The sequence below is a fragment of the Heteronotia binoei genome, chromosome 6, assembly GCF_032191835.1.
Source record: "Heteronotia binoei isolate CCM8104 ecotype False Entrance Well chromosome 6, APGP_CSIRO_Hbin_v1, whole genome shotgun sequence".
Taxonomy (NCBI): Eukaryota; Metazoa; Chordata; class Lepidosauria; order Squamata; family Gekkonidae; genus Heteronotia; species Heteronotia binoei.
In genome coordinates this window covers 115691814-115709704 of record NC_083228.1, presented here as the reverse complement: position 1 = coordinate 115709704, position 17891 = coordinate 115691814, and the positions used below count along the sequence as shown (strand labels likewise).

Here is a 17891-nt window from a genome sequence, read left to right as displayed (position 1 = left end):
AGGAAGGCTGTGATGGGACAAGGAAGGCTTTTATGAAGACATATCGGTGATCACTGTAGTATTCATTTGGGCCTACAGGCGGAGTTGGATCTCATAGTTCCTTCTAATATTGTGTGCGGTAATGACAATTTGAATTAAACCGAGTTGGGTTTTTTGACCTATGCAAAAGGCTGCATTTTTCTTTAGCTTTCATAAGAAATTGTGCATGTATATCAGCTGTTTCAGTTTTATGTAAAGAAAAAAGTGTAGGAAAACTGTATTGCCAACAGAATTTTGCATAGTTGGAATATGCTACAGAAGTGTTCTTGCGGCAGAGGAATGGTGATGAGGAAGGCCACATGATTCATCTCTTTCTAAAGACTTGTGCTAAGAAGAGTTTCAGGCATTTGGCCAGTGCAAAGAAAGGAGGAAGCAAAGTGATTCCTAAGCCTTTGCATTGATATGCCTGTAATAGATTGATGCATCTCTTTCAGTGAGGACAATTTGTGCATCTTTCCGGAGTTGTGGGAGTTGTACTGGACATTGTGGTGCTGTGAAATAAGTTAAAAACAGGAAGGAACTCTTTACTCCTGAACAAATTCAGTTCCTAGCATTAGGCCCCAGAAATCCTGAATGATAACTCTACAAATTCTGTGCAGTTTAACAGATATGATTTGTAATTATGATATCAAATAATGGAGAATAGCTTTCTAAAACCAATTGTATCTAAAGTTTGACTTAAATAATATAAATCTTTCTTTTCTGAAAACTTGATAAAAGGAAAAACTTGAAGGTTGTCATTATGGCTAAATCACTGCTTTCCAGAATAATTTTCTTAGAGTACCAAAGAAACAGAGTTGCATTTTCATAACATTTCCTTATTTTGCAGATGCTGTCCCACTCTTTTTGAGGCTTCTGCATTCACCCCATCAAAATGTCTGTGAACAGGCAGTGTGGGCCTTAGGCAATATCATAGGTTAGTATTACACTATAGTCTACTATTGACGTGATGTTTTGATATCAGTCCTGTATTTTCTTTTATGTACTTTCACCAAAGTATCTTTTACAGTGGCACATCAAAGTTCACACAAATCACCCACATGGAGAAATATGAGTAATGCTTAGGTCAATATGTGTTGCCTATGTGTTGCAATAACTAAAGATTCAGTTATTTCTAGAAGAAGCTGTATATTATATAACTGCATAGACTTGCTGTGGCTCTTTAATTGGTTTAGGGGACAAATCAAGAATGGGGAAGGATTGAGTATTAAAGTTGTTACCTTAGGATAGTAGTTATTGTGGTCACCCTTATGTAATCCAATACTTTAAGATGTTGCTCTGGCAAAGGCACTTAGTGAAATTGTACAGCTATGACTGCAGTATGGAAAGACCATACTGTGAAAAAACTTGTGAAAGTTTTTTTTAATTACAAAATGCATAGCCTACCTTTTTGCCCTCACAAGGACCACCAAAACAACTAACAAAATATACATGATAAAATTACATTTTAAAACCATTAAAATAGCCCCTCCCCCAAAAAATCATCAAAACAATTAAAAACAGGTAAAATATGTACAAAGACATAACACAGCAATTAAAACATGGTCAGAGGGATGAGCACCTGGAGAGAGGTGATTGCGGGAACAATTCTGTGTCAACAGAAGCAGGAACTGCCAGGGAGCCAGTACCTGGTTTTTGTTTCAGAATGTATTGATTCCAAAAACACAAGTACTATGGCTTATAATTTAAACATTGTCATCCATAGACTGCTGTTCTGCATGTCCATGGACCACAGAGAAGGGATGGAGGGAACCAAGTGGATGCATGGTAAATAACCCATGCAAATGCCGACAGGTTCACAGGGCATTGATTAGGAACACAGTGCAGCACAATAATCACACCAACTTTGTGCTGCCTCCATAGTACTGAACTATCAGTTTTGCTTTCAGTATATAACATAATAATCCATTCCAGTAATTATTTAACACGTGACCACAAGCCTTGACAGTTAGAATCTTACCATTACCCTTTGCACATATTTTAAAGCTAACATTTTCATAATGCGGGGATTTTGGGAATTTTTGAATGTGCTTATGTATGCAAGGATGTTCTTATGCTGTGGGTGCATGCCTAATACTAGTAAAAGTGTTGGAATTGCACTGTTGTCATATAACTGTAAACGGTTTAGCTTTTCTAGCATGCACTCCTACATATAAATGGAAACAGTTACTTCCAAATCACTGGCTCAAAAGGCGATCTACCCTAACATAAAAAGTAGTTTTGCTAGATCACTGTTTATGGATTTTACACCATTGAACAAATTTAATGATTTGTGCAGGTGATGGGCCCCAGTGTAGAGATTATGTAATTAGCCTTGGAGTGGTGAAGCCTCTGCTGTCGTTCATCAGCCCGTCTATTCCCATAACTTTCTTAAGAAATGTTACTTGGGTAATGGTCAACTTATGCCGCCACAAAGACCCACCTCCACCAATGGAAACCATCCAGGAGGTAATGCTACTTTAATTGTTTGTTGATACTTTATTATGTTAATTTTGCTTCAGAGCTATAAATGCTTCTTTTTGTTTGTTTGTTCCTTTAGATCCTTCCAGCACTCTGTGTTTTAATTCACCATACGGATGTAAATGTGAGTATCAATTATGATAATACTGTGTTGTTGTTTTTAAAAGGCAGCTACTGAAAGCAAGTGTTCATGTTGAGTTAACAAGTTTATGACTATCAAAACATCAATGAAGCAGATCTGGAATAAAATATATTTCAAAAATCATTGCTGCTACAACACTGAGAGCTAGTACAAATGTAATACTCATTCCCTTAAAGGACCAAATCACAGGATTTTCCATGCTTCTGCTACCCTTCATCCTGACAGCCTTGACCATAATAGTGGCTTCTGCTGTTATTTAGGAGCACCATTGTTGAACATGTCATCTTAGTGTCCTACACAGAAACCTGAAATAGTTTGTGATACAAAAGAAGCAGTAGGAAAGAACAGAGACAGGGAAGGGCAGCTAGGGATAAATGTGACCAAATGCAGTCATATCTACTTAGTTACAGTTGAGAAGGAGAATTAAGGGGCTATTCCCAAAGTGGGTTTGGGGGAGGATTCAGAGCAAATGAAAGAAGTAAACTGTTTTGAAAGTACTTAGTAGATGGGATCCACACAGTGGCAGTAGTAGAGTGGATCTCTTTGCCCCCTTCCCCAGGCATCCTTCCATTTGTCCCTACTACTCTGCTTTGAGAGTCAGAAGAGCCTTGCAAGCCAATCACAGAACAGGTTGGGGTGCTGCCATGGTAAGGGGATGTCAGGTAGAATCCCCCTCTTCCAGATTGCCAGCAGAAAAAGAGGTGATTTTTTTAAAAAGCTGATTTCCCATTATTGATGCTGTGCTTAGTCCTGATGTGAATTTTCCTTGAGAGTCTTTTCATCCGCAGATAGGTGTTTTGGGACAAAAAGGATACTTGAGGGTGGGGAAGGAGATCTGCTGTGCAAACTCTTTCCCTGAACTTTCTCTGGACTGCCCTTGATGTGAGCAATCTCAAAACTGAAATCCTGCAAGCTCTTGGGGGGGGGGGGGAATTTGGTCACTGCCTAAAGAAGACCTTGGCAGTAAAAAGGTCCTCCTGATGAAAGTTGTGTTATCCTGATTAAGGGCACTGTGTCTCCATGGTCTTTCTGCAGTTCTGCATACAGGTTCTGTGCTCTTGCAGGAGCAGCTTCAGAGGATTATAGAGCTCCAACCCAGGAATTATTGCTGAACCACCTAGCTTATTTTGTGACACAGGAAACATTAAAATAACAAATCACCATAGAGTATATATTGTAAAGTTGAAGTGTCGTTACCATAAAAGTCTCACGTCTTATAGGAATTTTCTCTGCTTGTATTCCTCTGACGCATTGTATCCTTCTCCCTTCCTTTAAATTAGATATTGGTAGATACAGTCTGGGCCCTTTCTTACCTAACGGATTCAGGCAATGAACAGATTCAGATGGTGATAGACTCTGGGATAGTTCCTCATTTGGTTCCTCTTCTCAGCCATCAGGAAGTTAAAGTGCAAGTGAGTATTGGGCAAATTCTCTCTGTATAGAAAGACTTCATTCATGGTCATCATTAAAGTGGAAATTCACAGCATGAAACATATTTGTGCTTTTATTACTTCTGCACAGTCACTGTGTATAGCATTCTGACTTCAGAATATTTTTGTTTAGTGTCTAATGGCATTTTGTCTAAATTGCGAAAAATTGCAGACACATTGTATGCTGTCCTTAAATAGCCAGTGTAAACATGATGAGAGGGGCTAATTAGAATTTCTTATGGGATTTTTTGTAGCTAATTACTAGCCTTACTGTAATGCTTTAAAATATCAGAGTAGAGTTGTGGGAGAGGGGGTGTTAACACCGCTTTCTTTTTCCTTAATATAAATTGCACTGCCCCCTGTTGCTACAGTTAAGCTCACATCTGCAGATGGGGAAAACATATAAAACATTTGTTCCTATCCAGCAGAGCTGATTTACATAGGTAGTGTACATGTGAGCCCCTCCTGCTGGTATCTCTACTGATCTACTTGCAGTTTTAGAATAGAGGGATGAAAGAATTTAACAACGCAGTCTTAAAAACTGGACACAGCTGTTCATTTTTAAACAACTGCCTATTCCCATATGAACCTATCTTGAGCACTATGGTCATTTTGGGGACCCGTCTGAGGCTAGGCACATAGCAACCAAAGAAAGGGCCATTTCAGTCATGGCAGCAAGACACTGTAACTCTTTTTTCAAGATTTATCAGCTCCCCCATCACTGTTTTCCCCCAGCGGGTGAAGTTTTGTTGTTGTTATTCTGTTTTGGTATTCCATTATTGACCCTCCTTGTTTATTTTAATTACCATATTATGTGTATGGATTTTTAAGGTGGATTTTTAATATCTTTTAAACTGTCCATCACCTTGTGGTCGCTGATTGTCCGGAAATGTGGGATACGAATGCTAAACAATCCCATGGTACAGACCCTCTTTGGATATCTCTTGATCTGCCTTTGACCTGTGAATACATCTTGATAATCTATTTCCAGACTGATATATTATTTGACTTGTAATTTATATTATTTGCGCCTGCTATCTGACTCAGTTAAATGTTCAGTTCAGTCTATATTATAGCCCACAGGCGATACAGATGTAGAGCAAAACAAACAGATAAGTGCAGTATTATAAAATTATGTACATAAAACCTCTTTATACATTATTTGTCCTATCCCTTTGTTAAAGGGATAGAACTTGGGTACATGCACTGGATGTTACATCATCCTAGATTTTCATTGTATCACACATATTTCACCACATTTTATATCTTGCAAATCTCAATTTATGTCCCTCAAAATAGGAGGGCTGCACCAGTCACCAAGACAAAAGAAGGCAAAGACAAATGCTGATAGTGCAGTAGGAAAGTGAATTTTTTTGGCAGAATACTAGCAAGCTCCTAACATGTTTCGCCATAGCTTCGTCAGGGGATCTCTGAATGTTTTTAGCTCTAGCACTTTCCACACAGCTGCTAAACTCGCATAAAATTTTCAGATGCCTTAAAAGGTAACTATAACTATGGATATAAACTAGACCTAACTAACTCTTCCCCTTCCCACTCCTGAACTTTTGAAATATTTTGTTTCAGACTGCTGCACTTAGAGCTGTAGGCAATATCGTTACTGGTACTGATGAACAGACACAAGTAGTTCTGAATTGTGAAGCTCTTTCGCACTTCCCTGCCCTATTGACACACCCCAAAGAAAAAATTAATAAGGTATGTAAATGTATGTGGTCACAGAGCTCGCACTTACTGAAGCCTTCTGTTCTCTGGAAGATTACTGTGTGGTTGCCGATGTGTCACTTTCTTTCGGTCTTATAGAATTTTGTGACAGTTGTCAATTTCTGCACTTGCTGGGTGAAATTACTCTTTTTTATTTGCTTATTTTATAAAATTGAAGTTAATTTCCAGGGAGATAATTGGAAACATCAGGAAAAATCTTGTCAGATACCTTAATAGTCTTACCTGGTTGGTCATTCATTTTACACTTCACCTCCTCTCGTTTCTTTGTTTTTGTGTTTATTGACTGTTATGGAGGGCCTGCCTTGTATCAGTTCTGTGGCGCAAATTAATTTTTAGATCTTTGGTTTTTTAAAAAAAATCAAATCACTGGTTCCATGTGCAAAGTATTAAATAGGTTTTTGGAACTATTAGTATATAAAAACCAAGTATTAGCTAACTTCAGTTTTGCTTTGGCTTATTTGTGTTTTTTTACTACAGTTTCATAGATCATAGAATCATAGAGTTGGAAGTGACCTCCAGGGTCATCTAGTCCAACACCTTGTACAATGCAGAAAATTCATCCTCTGTATAGTTTAAAATCACAGAATAAGACTGACTGCTCTGGATCTTTTGACAGTTAACCTGTAACTGATCTGTAAAAACTGATGAGGATAAATGCCTTGCTCTATCAGATCAAGATGGTTTGAAAGAACTGCAACAATCGAAGGCTTTAGGTGGTCTGCTGGAAATTTGCTAGCAACCTACCAGTGGGCTTGTGATTTATTTTGTTTACCTTTGCATTAAGCTGACTCTTGGAAATGATGAAATAGAGGTTATTGATGATAGTGTAGGGGGGGTGTGAGAGAGAGGATGACAAATAGTTTTCTAATTGTGTGTTTGTGTTTGTGTGTGTGTTTAGAGGGTCATATAATGGTGCAGACTGTGGGCACTGACAAAGAAAACTGCTGATTTCGGAGTGCATCTGAGGCACATTTGCTAACTCATGGGGTCTTTGCTGCAATGTTGCCAATGATTAGAGCCCAATATGAGCTCATAGTTTGCACCTAGACATCTTAAACCTCTAACAGGTTCATTTTGTCATAAAAGGAACTTGTGATCTGATCAAAGAGTTCAGCTTAATGATTTTAAGTATGCTTGAAATAGGAAATTTCCTTTCCATCTGATGTGTGATGTTGAATAAGCATAGACTTAAGGTTTAATGGGGAAAGTTTTGTAAAGTGTTGATTGATTTTCACTGTAGCAGATTTATTAACCTTACTGACATTCTTCATTGGATAGGATTTTATTCCTTTAGCTAGGCCAATGCAATCAGAGTCATCTGCCATGCTGCATATAATATAACCAACATCATTCTTGTAGTCTGCAAAAATTGTAAAGCCTACCTTTAAAACAGCTTACATTGGGGGATTCTTCAAATAAAGGAGTGTGTGATCTGAAGGCTTCTTTATGCTAATGCATGACTTTGGGGGACTCCCTGCTCTTAGGATGTGCCTCCTCCATTGTGCTGGTTGGCCATGAGGGCTGGTCTACAGGAATGTCTCAGCAAGAAAGGAAGGCTATACATAAATATAAGGGTTGGATTATGTGCCTCTTCCATGTTAAATTGTACTGGAAAAGTGAATCTGTTAATTTACAGGCAGCACAAATTGCTTGATGGTGTTGTTATCAATTTAACCTTTATCTATAATACTACTGCTTCATGAAACTGGAAAACTGAGGGGAAAGTCCTCAAACTTTTTAATGCTGTACATCAGGGGTCCCCAAAATGGTGCCCATGGGTGCCATGGTGCCTGCTGACACCTTTTCTGATGCCTGCCAAGTGTTTTTAGAAAGTGGGTGAGACTAAATAGGGGGTTTGGCCAGCAAGGTTTCTGATTGACTGTTGGAGGACTGAGTGGCTGTGCAGGTTTTTTTTAAAAATGTTGCATTAGCAGCAGCTGCCACCCCAGCATCATGTTCCGAAAGTTAAGTTGTGGCAATCCTTTTCTGACTGCCTCCACCTCCTGTGGCAGCCCACCATGCTGTGTCAGAGTTCCAAACATACCCGCACACTGAAAATTGTTCGTGTTTATTTCCTCGGCCTTCTGATCACTTTCTGGATACAAATCAACATGTTGGAAAGGTATAATGAGCAAACCTAAGTGGTCCTTGAATAGTTAAGAGGCTTCAATATTCCTAGATAATTGCAGGCCAATTGTTAATTTTGATAAGCTGCTCTTGTAGATAGAATTCTGCTTCAAGGCTCACCACAGGTATATCTTTCAGTTCAACTCCCTGACCTGGAGCAGCATTCATTCTTCAGATTTGAAGCAGATCCTTTATTAGGAAGTGGCACACAATGAGTCATTAATATACACAGTTGTTCTAGTGCACTGGAATAAGTATGCATGTGGTTTGTTCTTGGATTACTGGGAGCTGTTTATCTCTGTCATTTCCCTATCTGTAAAGAATCTTTAAGCAGTCCTTTAGTCCCATGATCTTTGCCTATCAGTTTCTTAGCATATTTGTTAAAAAAAGTAAACCACTTACCCCCTTTGATATACCTTTAACTTAGAAGTTTCATTTTCTTTCTTTTTTAAGAGCCATATTGGTTCTGTACTGACTGAAATGTAGCTCTAGAACCATAGGTTGCAGATCCCTTCTCTGTGTCTTCAGAGTTCCCAGTTCAGTTATTCATCAACAAGGGCAAGTTATGATACATACTTGATTCAAAAGGAACAATCTCCGGAAGACAAGTTGTGACTGCTTGCCCAGTTGTGTGAAATAGACAAGGCTGAGTTAGCTGGAAAGGCTGATCCAGTAAAAGACATTTTGCAGCTGGGGCTGGCGCATTCCAGTAGGCCACGTAGGCAGTCACCTACAGCACTACCTGTCCTCAGGGATTGGCATCCCCTCCCCATGCGTGCCCTGGTGCCCCTCCCCCCCGCTGCCACGCTTGCCCTTGCTGCCTGCCTCTCCACCACCTTCCCCCAATTTGCTGCCTACCTGCAGGCGGGCAACAGTGGGGAAGGTGCATCGGGGGCAGCAGGTATGCTTGGAGGTGCCAGCCCTGTTTGTATCACATGAAGTTTGAAAGGGTTTATTTTTGTATTTGGTTTTTTGTTTGGTAGGAATACTGTTGGATAGTTACATTTCCATGGAAACACAAAGTTAATAATATTTTGTTCCATCAAGACAGTTGGCTCTTCAGTGAGTTTAATGTTGTGGGGCCGGGAAGAAATTGTGAAAAACAACAACAAAAAAACAGCTATTAAGAAAAGTAGAGACAATTTTATATCTACTCTAGCTCTAAAAAGCATGGACATTGTAAAGCTACCTTAACTGTCTGATGCTTTCTGCTTGGTTATAACTTAAGCTTCATACAGTAAGCTTTCATTGCTTGTTTGCTTTTTTCAAAATTAGTGTTACATCCAGCCTTTTAAATAGGTATGCTGTGGTGTTAGAGTTAACATGTGATCATATTCTTTTTAAAGAGGCATACAACATGTTAAGTGCTGCAGCCACAACTAGAAAGCGTAGTTGGCTTGAAGTTTTAAGTCGTTAGGAAGCACACATGTTGGCACATAGCATCCTTGAGTTACATATTTATTTGGGTTTCTGAAGACATGGAAATTCTAACTGCTTTAATTTTTCCTTAAATCAAGTAAAAGCCCACTGGTGTCCTGAATGTTTAAGGGTTTAGTCATTGGCAGAAAATACCTTCCTTAGTTCAAATGGGACATCACACCAAACAGTAATTAAGGAATTTGTCAGGCTGTGGTTTGTTATTGGCCAGCAAACTGCAATGAAAAACTGTTTTGAAGTGAGATACGGTGATTTATGCTAACATTGGTTTGATGCAAGGTCTAAAATTATAAACCTTTGCTTGAATAATTAAGCAGATTTTAATTTGATTGCAGTAGAAGTGGTAAACTTGGGATCTAGACATTACATTTGGCTGAATTGTGCTCTTACTGTACTCCTAACATATTTACAGAGATCAGTTAATGTATTAATTGTTCATGGTACTGCCAGTGTTTTAAAATGATAATTTTTGTTGCAGGAAGCTGTATGGTTCCTATCTAACATCACTGCAGGAAATCAGCAGCAAGTCCAGGCGGTGATAGATGCAAACCTTGTTCCAATGATAATTCACCTTTTAGATAAGGTCAGAGCCCCTCTCTCATTACAAAGTATCTTTCTTTTGTATAGATTATGTGTGTCTAGGAGATTTATGTCCTTTTTTTAAAAAATTCCATCCTTATGTTTGCTCTGTAATTTCTAGGCTGAGTAGATAACATGTTTACAATCCCCCTGCATATTGTCTGCATGGGGGTGACAGGTGGAGGGGATTAATCATGTTTTGTTACTTTTAGGGTGACTTTGGTACACAGAAAGAAGCTGCTTGGGCTATAAGCAACCTGACAATCAGTGGAAGAAAAGATCAGGTAAGTAACACTTGCTTGACCAAATATTTTATTTATTTATTATTTATCAAATTTATATTCTACACCCTCTTCCCTGGATAGGACTTGAGGTGGCTAACAACAAATAAAACACAACCCATAAAATCTATAGTTAAAATCTATCCTCTATCAAGTCAAGGTAGGATGCATGGATGGCAAAGACACAAGTGGAGCATAATTTACCAGCCTCGATCATTCAAAAGTTGCCTGAAAAAGAGTGGCCTTGCATGCCCTTAGGAACCTAGGGATGTCCTGTAAGGCACACACACCTCTTTGGGCAGCTGTTTCCACAGGATGGGGGCCACAACTGAGAAGGTTCATGCTCCTGTTGACACAAGGTGGAAGTTCGTGGACCAGCAACCTTCAATAAATTCTAAGATGATGATCAGAGAAGATGTGGAGGAACATGCTGAGATAGATGGTCCTTAAAGGTATGAGGGTCCTAGGCCATTTAGGGCTCTAAAGGTAAATACCAACACTTTGAATTGGCATCAGAAACTAAAAGGGAGCCAGGGCAGGTGTCGTAGAACAGATGTTATATGCTCTAACAAGGACATTCTTGTCAGCAGTCTGGCAGCTGCATTCTGGACATTCTGCATACAGTTTCCAAAGCATCTTCAAAGGTAGCCCTTTGTAGAACACGTTACAGTAGTCAAGTCTCAACGTGATTATTGCATGAGTTACCATGGCAAGGCCCACCCAAGGCAGATAGGGAGCCGTTTGTACCCAGTGAGTCCCTGCTAGTCTGTTGCAACAAAAACTGTGGTAATGTAAATACTAATACACAGGAGCCCCGTGGCGCCAGTGGTAAGCTGCAGTATTGTTTGCCCCCACATGCTTCGTCTTCAAAACTCACAACCTGAGTTCGATCCAGGCAAAAGCTGGATTCAGGTAGCTGGTTCAAGGTTGACTCAGCCTTCCATCCTTCTGCAAGTTTTGTTTGTGCTATTCCTAAGGAAATCCCTTAGAATCTGAGCCAGTTGAATAAGTTTTATTTGGGAGGGTTCTGTTCTAGTTCATGGCAGTTGGGATTGCAGAAACATCCCATGCTGGTTCAGGAAAGAAATCTTTGAACCAGTGTGTGGATTTCATTTTAGGTCACATTCCACCTTGTAACCACAGTGAGACTAGTCTTGACCGTTCTGAAGCCTGTCCTGATCTGTGGTAAGATCAGAGTGTTAAAATTAGGTTTTGGTAGTTGGATGAGTGGGCACTCATTTCTTTATTGTAATACCTGATCAAAGAGTAAAATGATTGCATGTCTTAAACTGGGTTCTTTTGTATATTCAGTGCTCCTTCTGGTTAATTTTTGAATTATTTGTTCCTACTGAGAATGTACAGGTTGAATTAAAATAATTGTAAACACAATGGTCATACTGGATAATGAAAATTAAAGCAAACACTAGGACCATACATGAAGATTTGATTTGGAAACGTATTTGGTATCAGAGCTCGGAAATTTACAGGCTTATGTCTAGAAATTCATTACCCACATTTATCACATCTATAGTTTAAAACAAATGGAAGAATTGCAGGGGAAAGGAAATACAGCTTCCACCTATGCTTCCAGTTCCCTTCCAGATGGCTCCTGCTTTCACCTGACCAGTCCAGCAGTGGGAGGGTAAATGTGAGAACCAGAGTGTGTATGACAAGGGGAAGATTGAGAAAAGGCACTAAATTCTTAAAGATTACCCATAGCAAGATACAAGGCTTAGTGCTCTGATGGGTTGCCTGTGCAACCAAAATGGTGCTGAAATCTCATGATGCCATTTTTTGTTGCCTCTTAGAAGCTGTACAAGTATGTATACATAAAGGTTCCACCTAATGTGCAGAAAGGGCTCTGCATGCACTTTGCCCCATTCACTGCACATAGGGCCAGGACTAAGCTGCTAGATATTGTTGTCTGATGTTTCAGCAGGAGGAGCTAATGGTTAGGGAAAGGACATCTGGCAATTGGAAATCTCCCTGTGTTTTTGAATGAGACACTCCTCAGAGCTTTTAGAAAGTGATATCCCTGTAGATTAAATGACAGGGTAGGGAAACAGTTAAAAGCAGTCTGGAATTTGAGTAAAAGGGGAGTGTGTTTGTGTATGTTTTGGCTGTGAAACTTTCCTTAACGTTTAGAATCTGATAGTTACTGACTTTTGGAAACAATGATAGCTGAAGGGAAGGGGCAGTGAATGAGAAGCAGTAGCTGACAATTTTGAAGCAAGGCTGCAGGAAGGCTGAAGATGAAGCATGTGGGGGCAAACAAAGTGTTCATCTTCTAATCTGACAGAGGGCAGTGGATTTGCTGCCTTGTAGGAGTGCCTTTTTGTGATATACAGTTTATTTATATGTAATATACTTTATTTTTTTTGTAGCATACACTATATGTATACAGTTGGAGCCTAAATGAAGGCAAAGACTCAGGGCTTTTTCCTCATCCAAAGGAAACTGAGCTTGGTAGCACTGCCCCTGTGATGTCTCAGGGAAGCTTCTCAGGGAAGCATGTAGTTTACAGGAACCTGCCTGTGGCAGCCTTTTGACTGGGGAGGGGGAGGCCTGTTTCTGCCTTTCCCTAAAAAATTTCATGTACACTGGAAGATAAAATCTCAGTAGAGAAGACAGTAAAATCCTCATTTTGCCCAGATGACTCTTCAGCCACAGCAAGAGCAGGTGATCAGAGGGGACAGCTTCACTCAACCTGTGAACACCCCTCACTCAGACTAACACCACTACCCCAGTCCAGCTCTTCTTTTCTAAATGGCAAATCCCCATATGCTCTAGAACAGCATTCCCCAACCTTTCTGACACCAGGGACCAGTTTTGTGGAAGACAATTTTTTCACAGACCCGGGAGGGGAGAGGGGAATGGTTTCGGGATGATACAATTGTGCACTTTGTTTTGGTGTAGTAGGAACTGGGTTTGATTCCCCATTCCTCCACTTGCAGCTGTTGGTATGGCCTTGGGTCAGCCATAGCTCTTGTAGGAGTTGTCCTTGAAAGGGCAGCTTCTCTCAGAGCTCTCTCAGCCCCACCTACCTCACAGGGTGTCTGTTGTGGGGGAAGAAGATAAAGGAGATCGTAAGCCATTCTGAAATTCGGCGTGGAGGGCAGGATATAAATCCAATGTCGTCGTCGTCTTCTCCTTCTCCTCTTCTTCCTCCTCCTCCTCCTCTTCCTATTACATTGTAATATATAATGAAATAATTATACAACTCATGGCCCGGTTGCTAACAGGCCACAGACCGGTAGTGGTCTGCGGCCCGGGGGTTGGGGACCCCTGCTCTAGACGAGAACAACATAATGCCCATGTTTGACATGCACAGGATGTTAAAATATAACCATCTTGATTCAGATACCAGACATCTCTTACACTGCAAAGCACCATATGCATTGTGTAAAGAAAACTAATATTAATAACCTGATGTAGAACAGGCTGAAAGGAAGATAATGTCCTGCTGGGACCAGGACCAAAGAGGTGGCTTCAAGGAGTGAGTATAGGGGGTACTTCTCTCCCCCATCTGTTCCCTGCACTGTCCTCCCAGAATGCACCTCCCAAATGAAACATAGAGGGCAATGACATTACCGTGCGCACCTAATAAGGATATTACCATATGCTGTGGTTTTCCCCCCAGTGGCTACCTGTGATTTTTACTGCCTTGAGCAAGTCTTTCACATTCCTCCATTGTTACAAAGAAAGGCACTTCTCCAGAAAGATACATGCACACTTAATGAGATGGGAGCAAAACTTCCTGTGAATTTTCCCCACTCTATGCTGTCCTTTCTAGGAAATTTGAGTATCTTCTGGGTTTGCAGAATCTGAAATCATCATCATGACTGGCCTTGTCATGTCTAATATATACTTTTCTCCTGCTTTCTCTTAAGTATTCCAAAGCAATTTATAGGTAAGGTCATAGTATAGTGCAAGGGCAGCCAAACTTGTTTAATCACAAAGAATAAATATCAGATGCTGAAGAGCCACAAGACATGAACATTAGATGTTGGAGGGAGGGATGGAAAGAAAACAACTTTAAATGTATTCCCTATGCCACTGACTGACTTGGCTTACAGAAATGATTGAAGGAGTCAAATGCCTTCTTCCGGGGTGGCAGGAGCTTCAAGAGCCACATAATACGTGTGAAAGAGCCACAGTTTGGCCACCCCTGGTATAGTGGTTAGTGTCAGATTAGGATCTGGGAAGCCCAGGTTTGAATCTCCACTCTGCCATGGAAGCTGCTGCTGCTGCTGCTTTTTTTTCTATTCCAAAAATGTTTTTTTCAAAAAGGATTTTTTTTTGTGTACTGAGAACTACCTTATTTTTCTGTAGGTTGTAAAATGCTGCTCTTTCAGCTCTTCCTTGTCCTTGATTGTAATTCAATTGGCATACTCTTTTCTTTCTCTAGGTGGCATACCTAATTCAACAAAATGTAATTCCTCCGTTTTGCAACTTGTTAACAGTAAAAGATGCTCAGGTTGTACAAGTAGTGCTGGATGGACTAAGTAATATATTAAAAATGGCAGAAGATGAATCAGAAACCATAGCCAACCTTATTGAAGAATGTGGAGGTATGATTGAATACTTGGCTAATGACACTATAGATTTGAACTTACTAGTTTCATTTCTTTGTAACTCTTGTATTGTAAATGATGTGGAAATAGTTTCTTATGGCTTTAAAGGACAACAGTACATTTGTAATTGTTTTGAAGAATGACTCTAATAATTATTTCTAGAACGGAATTATTTTCTTAATTTACTTTATAAAGCTAAGTATATAGTTTCTATTAATTTTTCTGAACTTTTATAGGGCTGGAGAAAATTGAACAGTTACAAAATCATGAAAATGAAGACATCTACAAACTGGCTTATGAGATCATTGATCAGTTCTTCTCTTCAGATGATGTAAGTAAATGTGTAGTCCAGTCTACTCAGTCGTATGGAATGTTACCGTTCATAAGACAGAATTTTTGTACTTGTGGACTGGAATCTAGAATTCTTATTTCTTGTGTTTGTGGTTTAATTACAGATAGATGAAGATCCAAGCCTTGTTCCAGAGGCAATACAAGGTGGAACATTTGGTTTCAATTCATCTGCCAATGTACCTGCAGAAGGGTTCCAGTTCTAGAGTCGTATTTTGGAAGTTAGGTACAATGCAGCACTGAATAAAAAAAGGTTTGATCCATCAAGCTTGGCTCATGGGATCCGCTGCTGCATTAAATCGGGAAAGAAAATGTGAAGATTTCATTTGGAATCACAGAAAAGCCCGAATGAAGTCAAGATGGCGAGTGGGTGCGAGTGAGAGTGAGTGGCAAAATGTAATGAAAAACTTCACACTGAATGCTTATATAGGTTGTTCAAAGGAAAAAAGGGCTACAGGTCAAAGATCTTCAGTGCCTGAGGAGGAACATTGACTTAATTAGCGCAAATGTGGGGGGGAAATGCAGTACTATACCATCATCAAGCCATGTAAGCATAAAGGAGAATAGGATGCCCATATAAGTCCAAGGAGAATGAGCCCAGGCCTTGCTATGAAGCACCGTGTGAATGGACAACATTGAGTGAATGTCTGGACTCAGTGCTTTGGGGCCACGTGTGTGTTTCAAATCTGGGGCTCTTTGCTCATGAAGCAGACTCCTAGTCTTGGAGTGGGGTGTGTACGAGAGTGTGGTTGTGATGCTGTATGTGAACGCATGCAAGCTTGATTTGCCTTCAGGGGGCTGATAATAACCCTAGTCAATCATCAAAAGGAGTGCATAAGTGTTAACACTGGACACGAAAAAGAGACCGGTTTAGCAGCAGACTATGGTTTTACTTCTGCAGCCTATGTTTTTTTCCCCCTTTTTAATGTATGGCTTATTACTAGTTGCTTGTAAAGTCAGAAAACTTTGAGGAAGGCTTCCCTGTGCATTTGCACCAGATCTATGATACAAAAAAAAATAAAGCTTTCCATATCATCAGAACTAATTTGTGTAGACTTTTGCATGAAATCCGTACACATTTCCCTCTTCCAACTATTGTGTTGCAGTACACAAATTGCCATAATTCTAGAAATCCGTAAAATATCACCCTTTTTCATTTTCAGAGATGACATAAAGCTATTTTTGCATGTGGTAATCTACAGCATAGCTCATTTTTAGATTTTGTTGAGTCTTGTAACCAGCTGTTTTTGTTGTGGTAGGATATACTGTGCTGTGTTTCAATGTTATTTGTTTTCAAACTTTGTTTTCTATGAAAATGATATGGAAACCTCAAAATAAAATTTGGTGCATATGTACTGCTGAATAAAGATTGGAGAAGAGATGTGAATAGATGTACAAATCAAGTCATGGTTGGAACACCGTTAATACCACCTAATCTGTCCAATTGTTCTAGACTTTTTATCTTTAGATGTAGGCAGCCATGAACAATCTATTTTGAGCCACTTTAGAGAGAACTTTGTGCTCTTAACTTGCATACAAAATGCAAGTGGTTTTTATAATTGGAATAATACCTCAGTTTTGAGGTTCTGCACACTAAATTAAAAGTGACATTAGAAATATGTAAAAAAAAGAACTCTTTATAAGGTGGCTCATTGTAGGAAATGCTGTGCCTTCCCCTTTGAGCACAAGTGTTGCATGAACAACAGTTTGCTATAAGAAAACATACCAGGTTAGCCACCATTAGCATCTATATCTACCTTGTGTTTTTTTAAAATCAGCTGGTAATTCTGAAACGCAGTAGAATGGATAAAAATTATTTTGTGATCATAACTCTTTGTTGGACTAGAGTATTTTTGCAGCATTCCTTGTCATCAGAAACATGGTTAAAAGTTTAAAACTAGATGCAGCAGAAAACTAGCTTGTGAAATTTATCCAAGTAGAATGCAGGCTAGGCTGTCTTGGGGAAAATAAACATTAAAAATTACAACAATGTTATATCGGTGTAAGTGTCTTTGACTTAACATGTATTTGTAGATTCTGGTAATGCAGCATTCACTTGGGTGCATAATCAAGTAGAACAGATTTATGAAAGAAGAAACTGCCCAAAATAAAACTTAATTGCCAAGTCTTTCTGTAAATTTCAGTTAACTTAGCTTAAAGTCATTCCTCTGTAGACAGATTTTATTTTTTTTGCAAAACATTTCCAAGTTCAACTGTTGGCAGTTTCCTGGATACACAGCTCAAATGTAGCACAATCAAGACAACACTTTATTTTCTGTAATATAATTCTATTTCAGATGTTCCTTCTTTACAGCTCTGTCTCAATACAAGCTGCACTAAAGCTTATCTTAGTACATTGAATCCCAAGACTGATCTTTCTGCTGACTAGAGAAAAACTGAAAGGGTAGGATTTGGCTAAAAAGATGAGATCCCTTGTTCCTGCTTCGAATTAACTGGATTGCAAATGTCATTAGATAGTATCCTGACTTACAATGTTATAGGTAATGTAGAAGGAACATAATCCTTACCCAGAACACTTATATTCTCAGCAGCGACTTAAACACTAAGACAGAGGTATTGAATTCATTTATTATGAGGGCCAGATCTGAATTCACTTTTGTTGGGCTGGGTCATGTAAAATGTAATGCCAGGTATCAGAAATATTTTAACACTGTCTGTGACTCACACCCGTCCTTAGCACCTAACTAACCACCCTTTGCTTGATATGCACAAG

The 17891-nt window shown here is 39.4% G+C and overlaps 1 protein-coding gene and 1 non-coding gene across 2 annotated transcripts in view; both read left to right on the top strand.

The window, feature by feature from the left end:
* KPNA4 (karyopherin subunit alpha 4) overlaps positions 1 to 17152 on the top strand; it is a 33575-nt gene extending 16423 nt beyond the window's left edge. Inside the window, exons 8-17 of the mRNA XM_060242428.1 lie at positions 869 to 955; positions 2318 to 2487; positions 2579 to 2623; positions 3922 to 4053; positions 5656 to 5784; positions 9854 to 9958; positions 10167 to 10238; positions 14644 to 14806; positions 15046 to 15140; positions 15265 to 17152. Coding sequence (XP_060098411.1) covers positions 869 to 955; positions 2318 to 2487; positions 2579 to 2623; positions 3922 to 4053; positions 5656 to 5784; positions 9854 to 9958; positions 10167 to 10238; positions 14644 to 14806; positions 15046 to 15140; positions 15265 to 15363 — 1097 coding nt within the window. The 3' untranslated portion in view covers positions 15364 to 17152. The remainder of the gene's footprint in view (positions 1 to 868; positions 956 to 2317; positions 2488 to 2578; positions 2624 to 3921; positions 4054 to 5655; positions 5785 to 9853; positions 9959 to 10166; positions 10239 to 14643; positions 14807 to 15045; positions 15141 to 15264) is intronic.
* On the top strand, positions 6604 to 6917 carry LOC132574556 (small Cajal body-specific RNA 7). The gene has a single exon (XR_009555633.1). It is a non-coding gene; the product is annotated as a small Cajal body-specific RNA 7 (non-coding RNA).
* Positions 17153 to 17891: the final 739 nt, after the last annotated feature.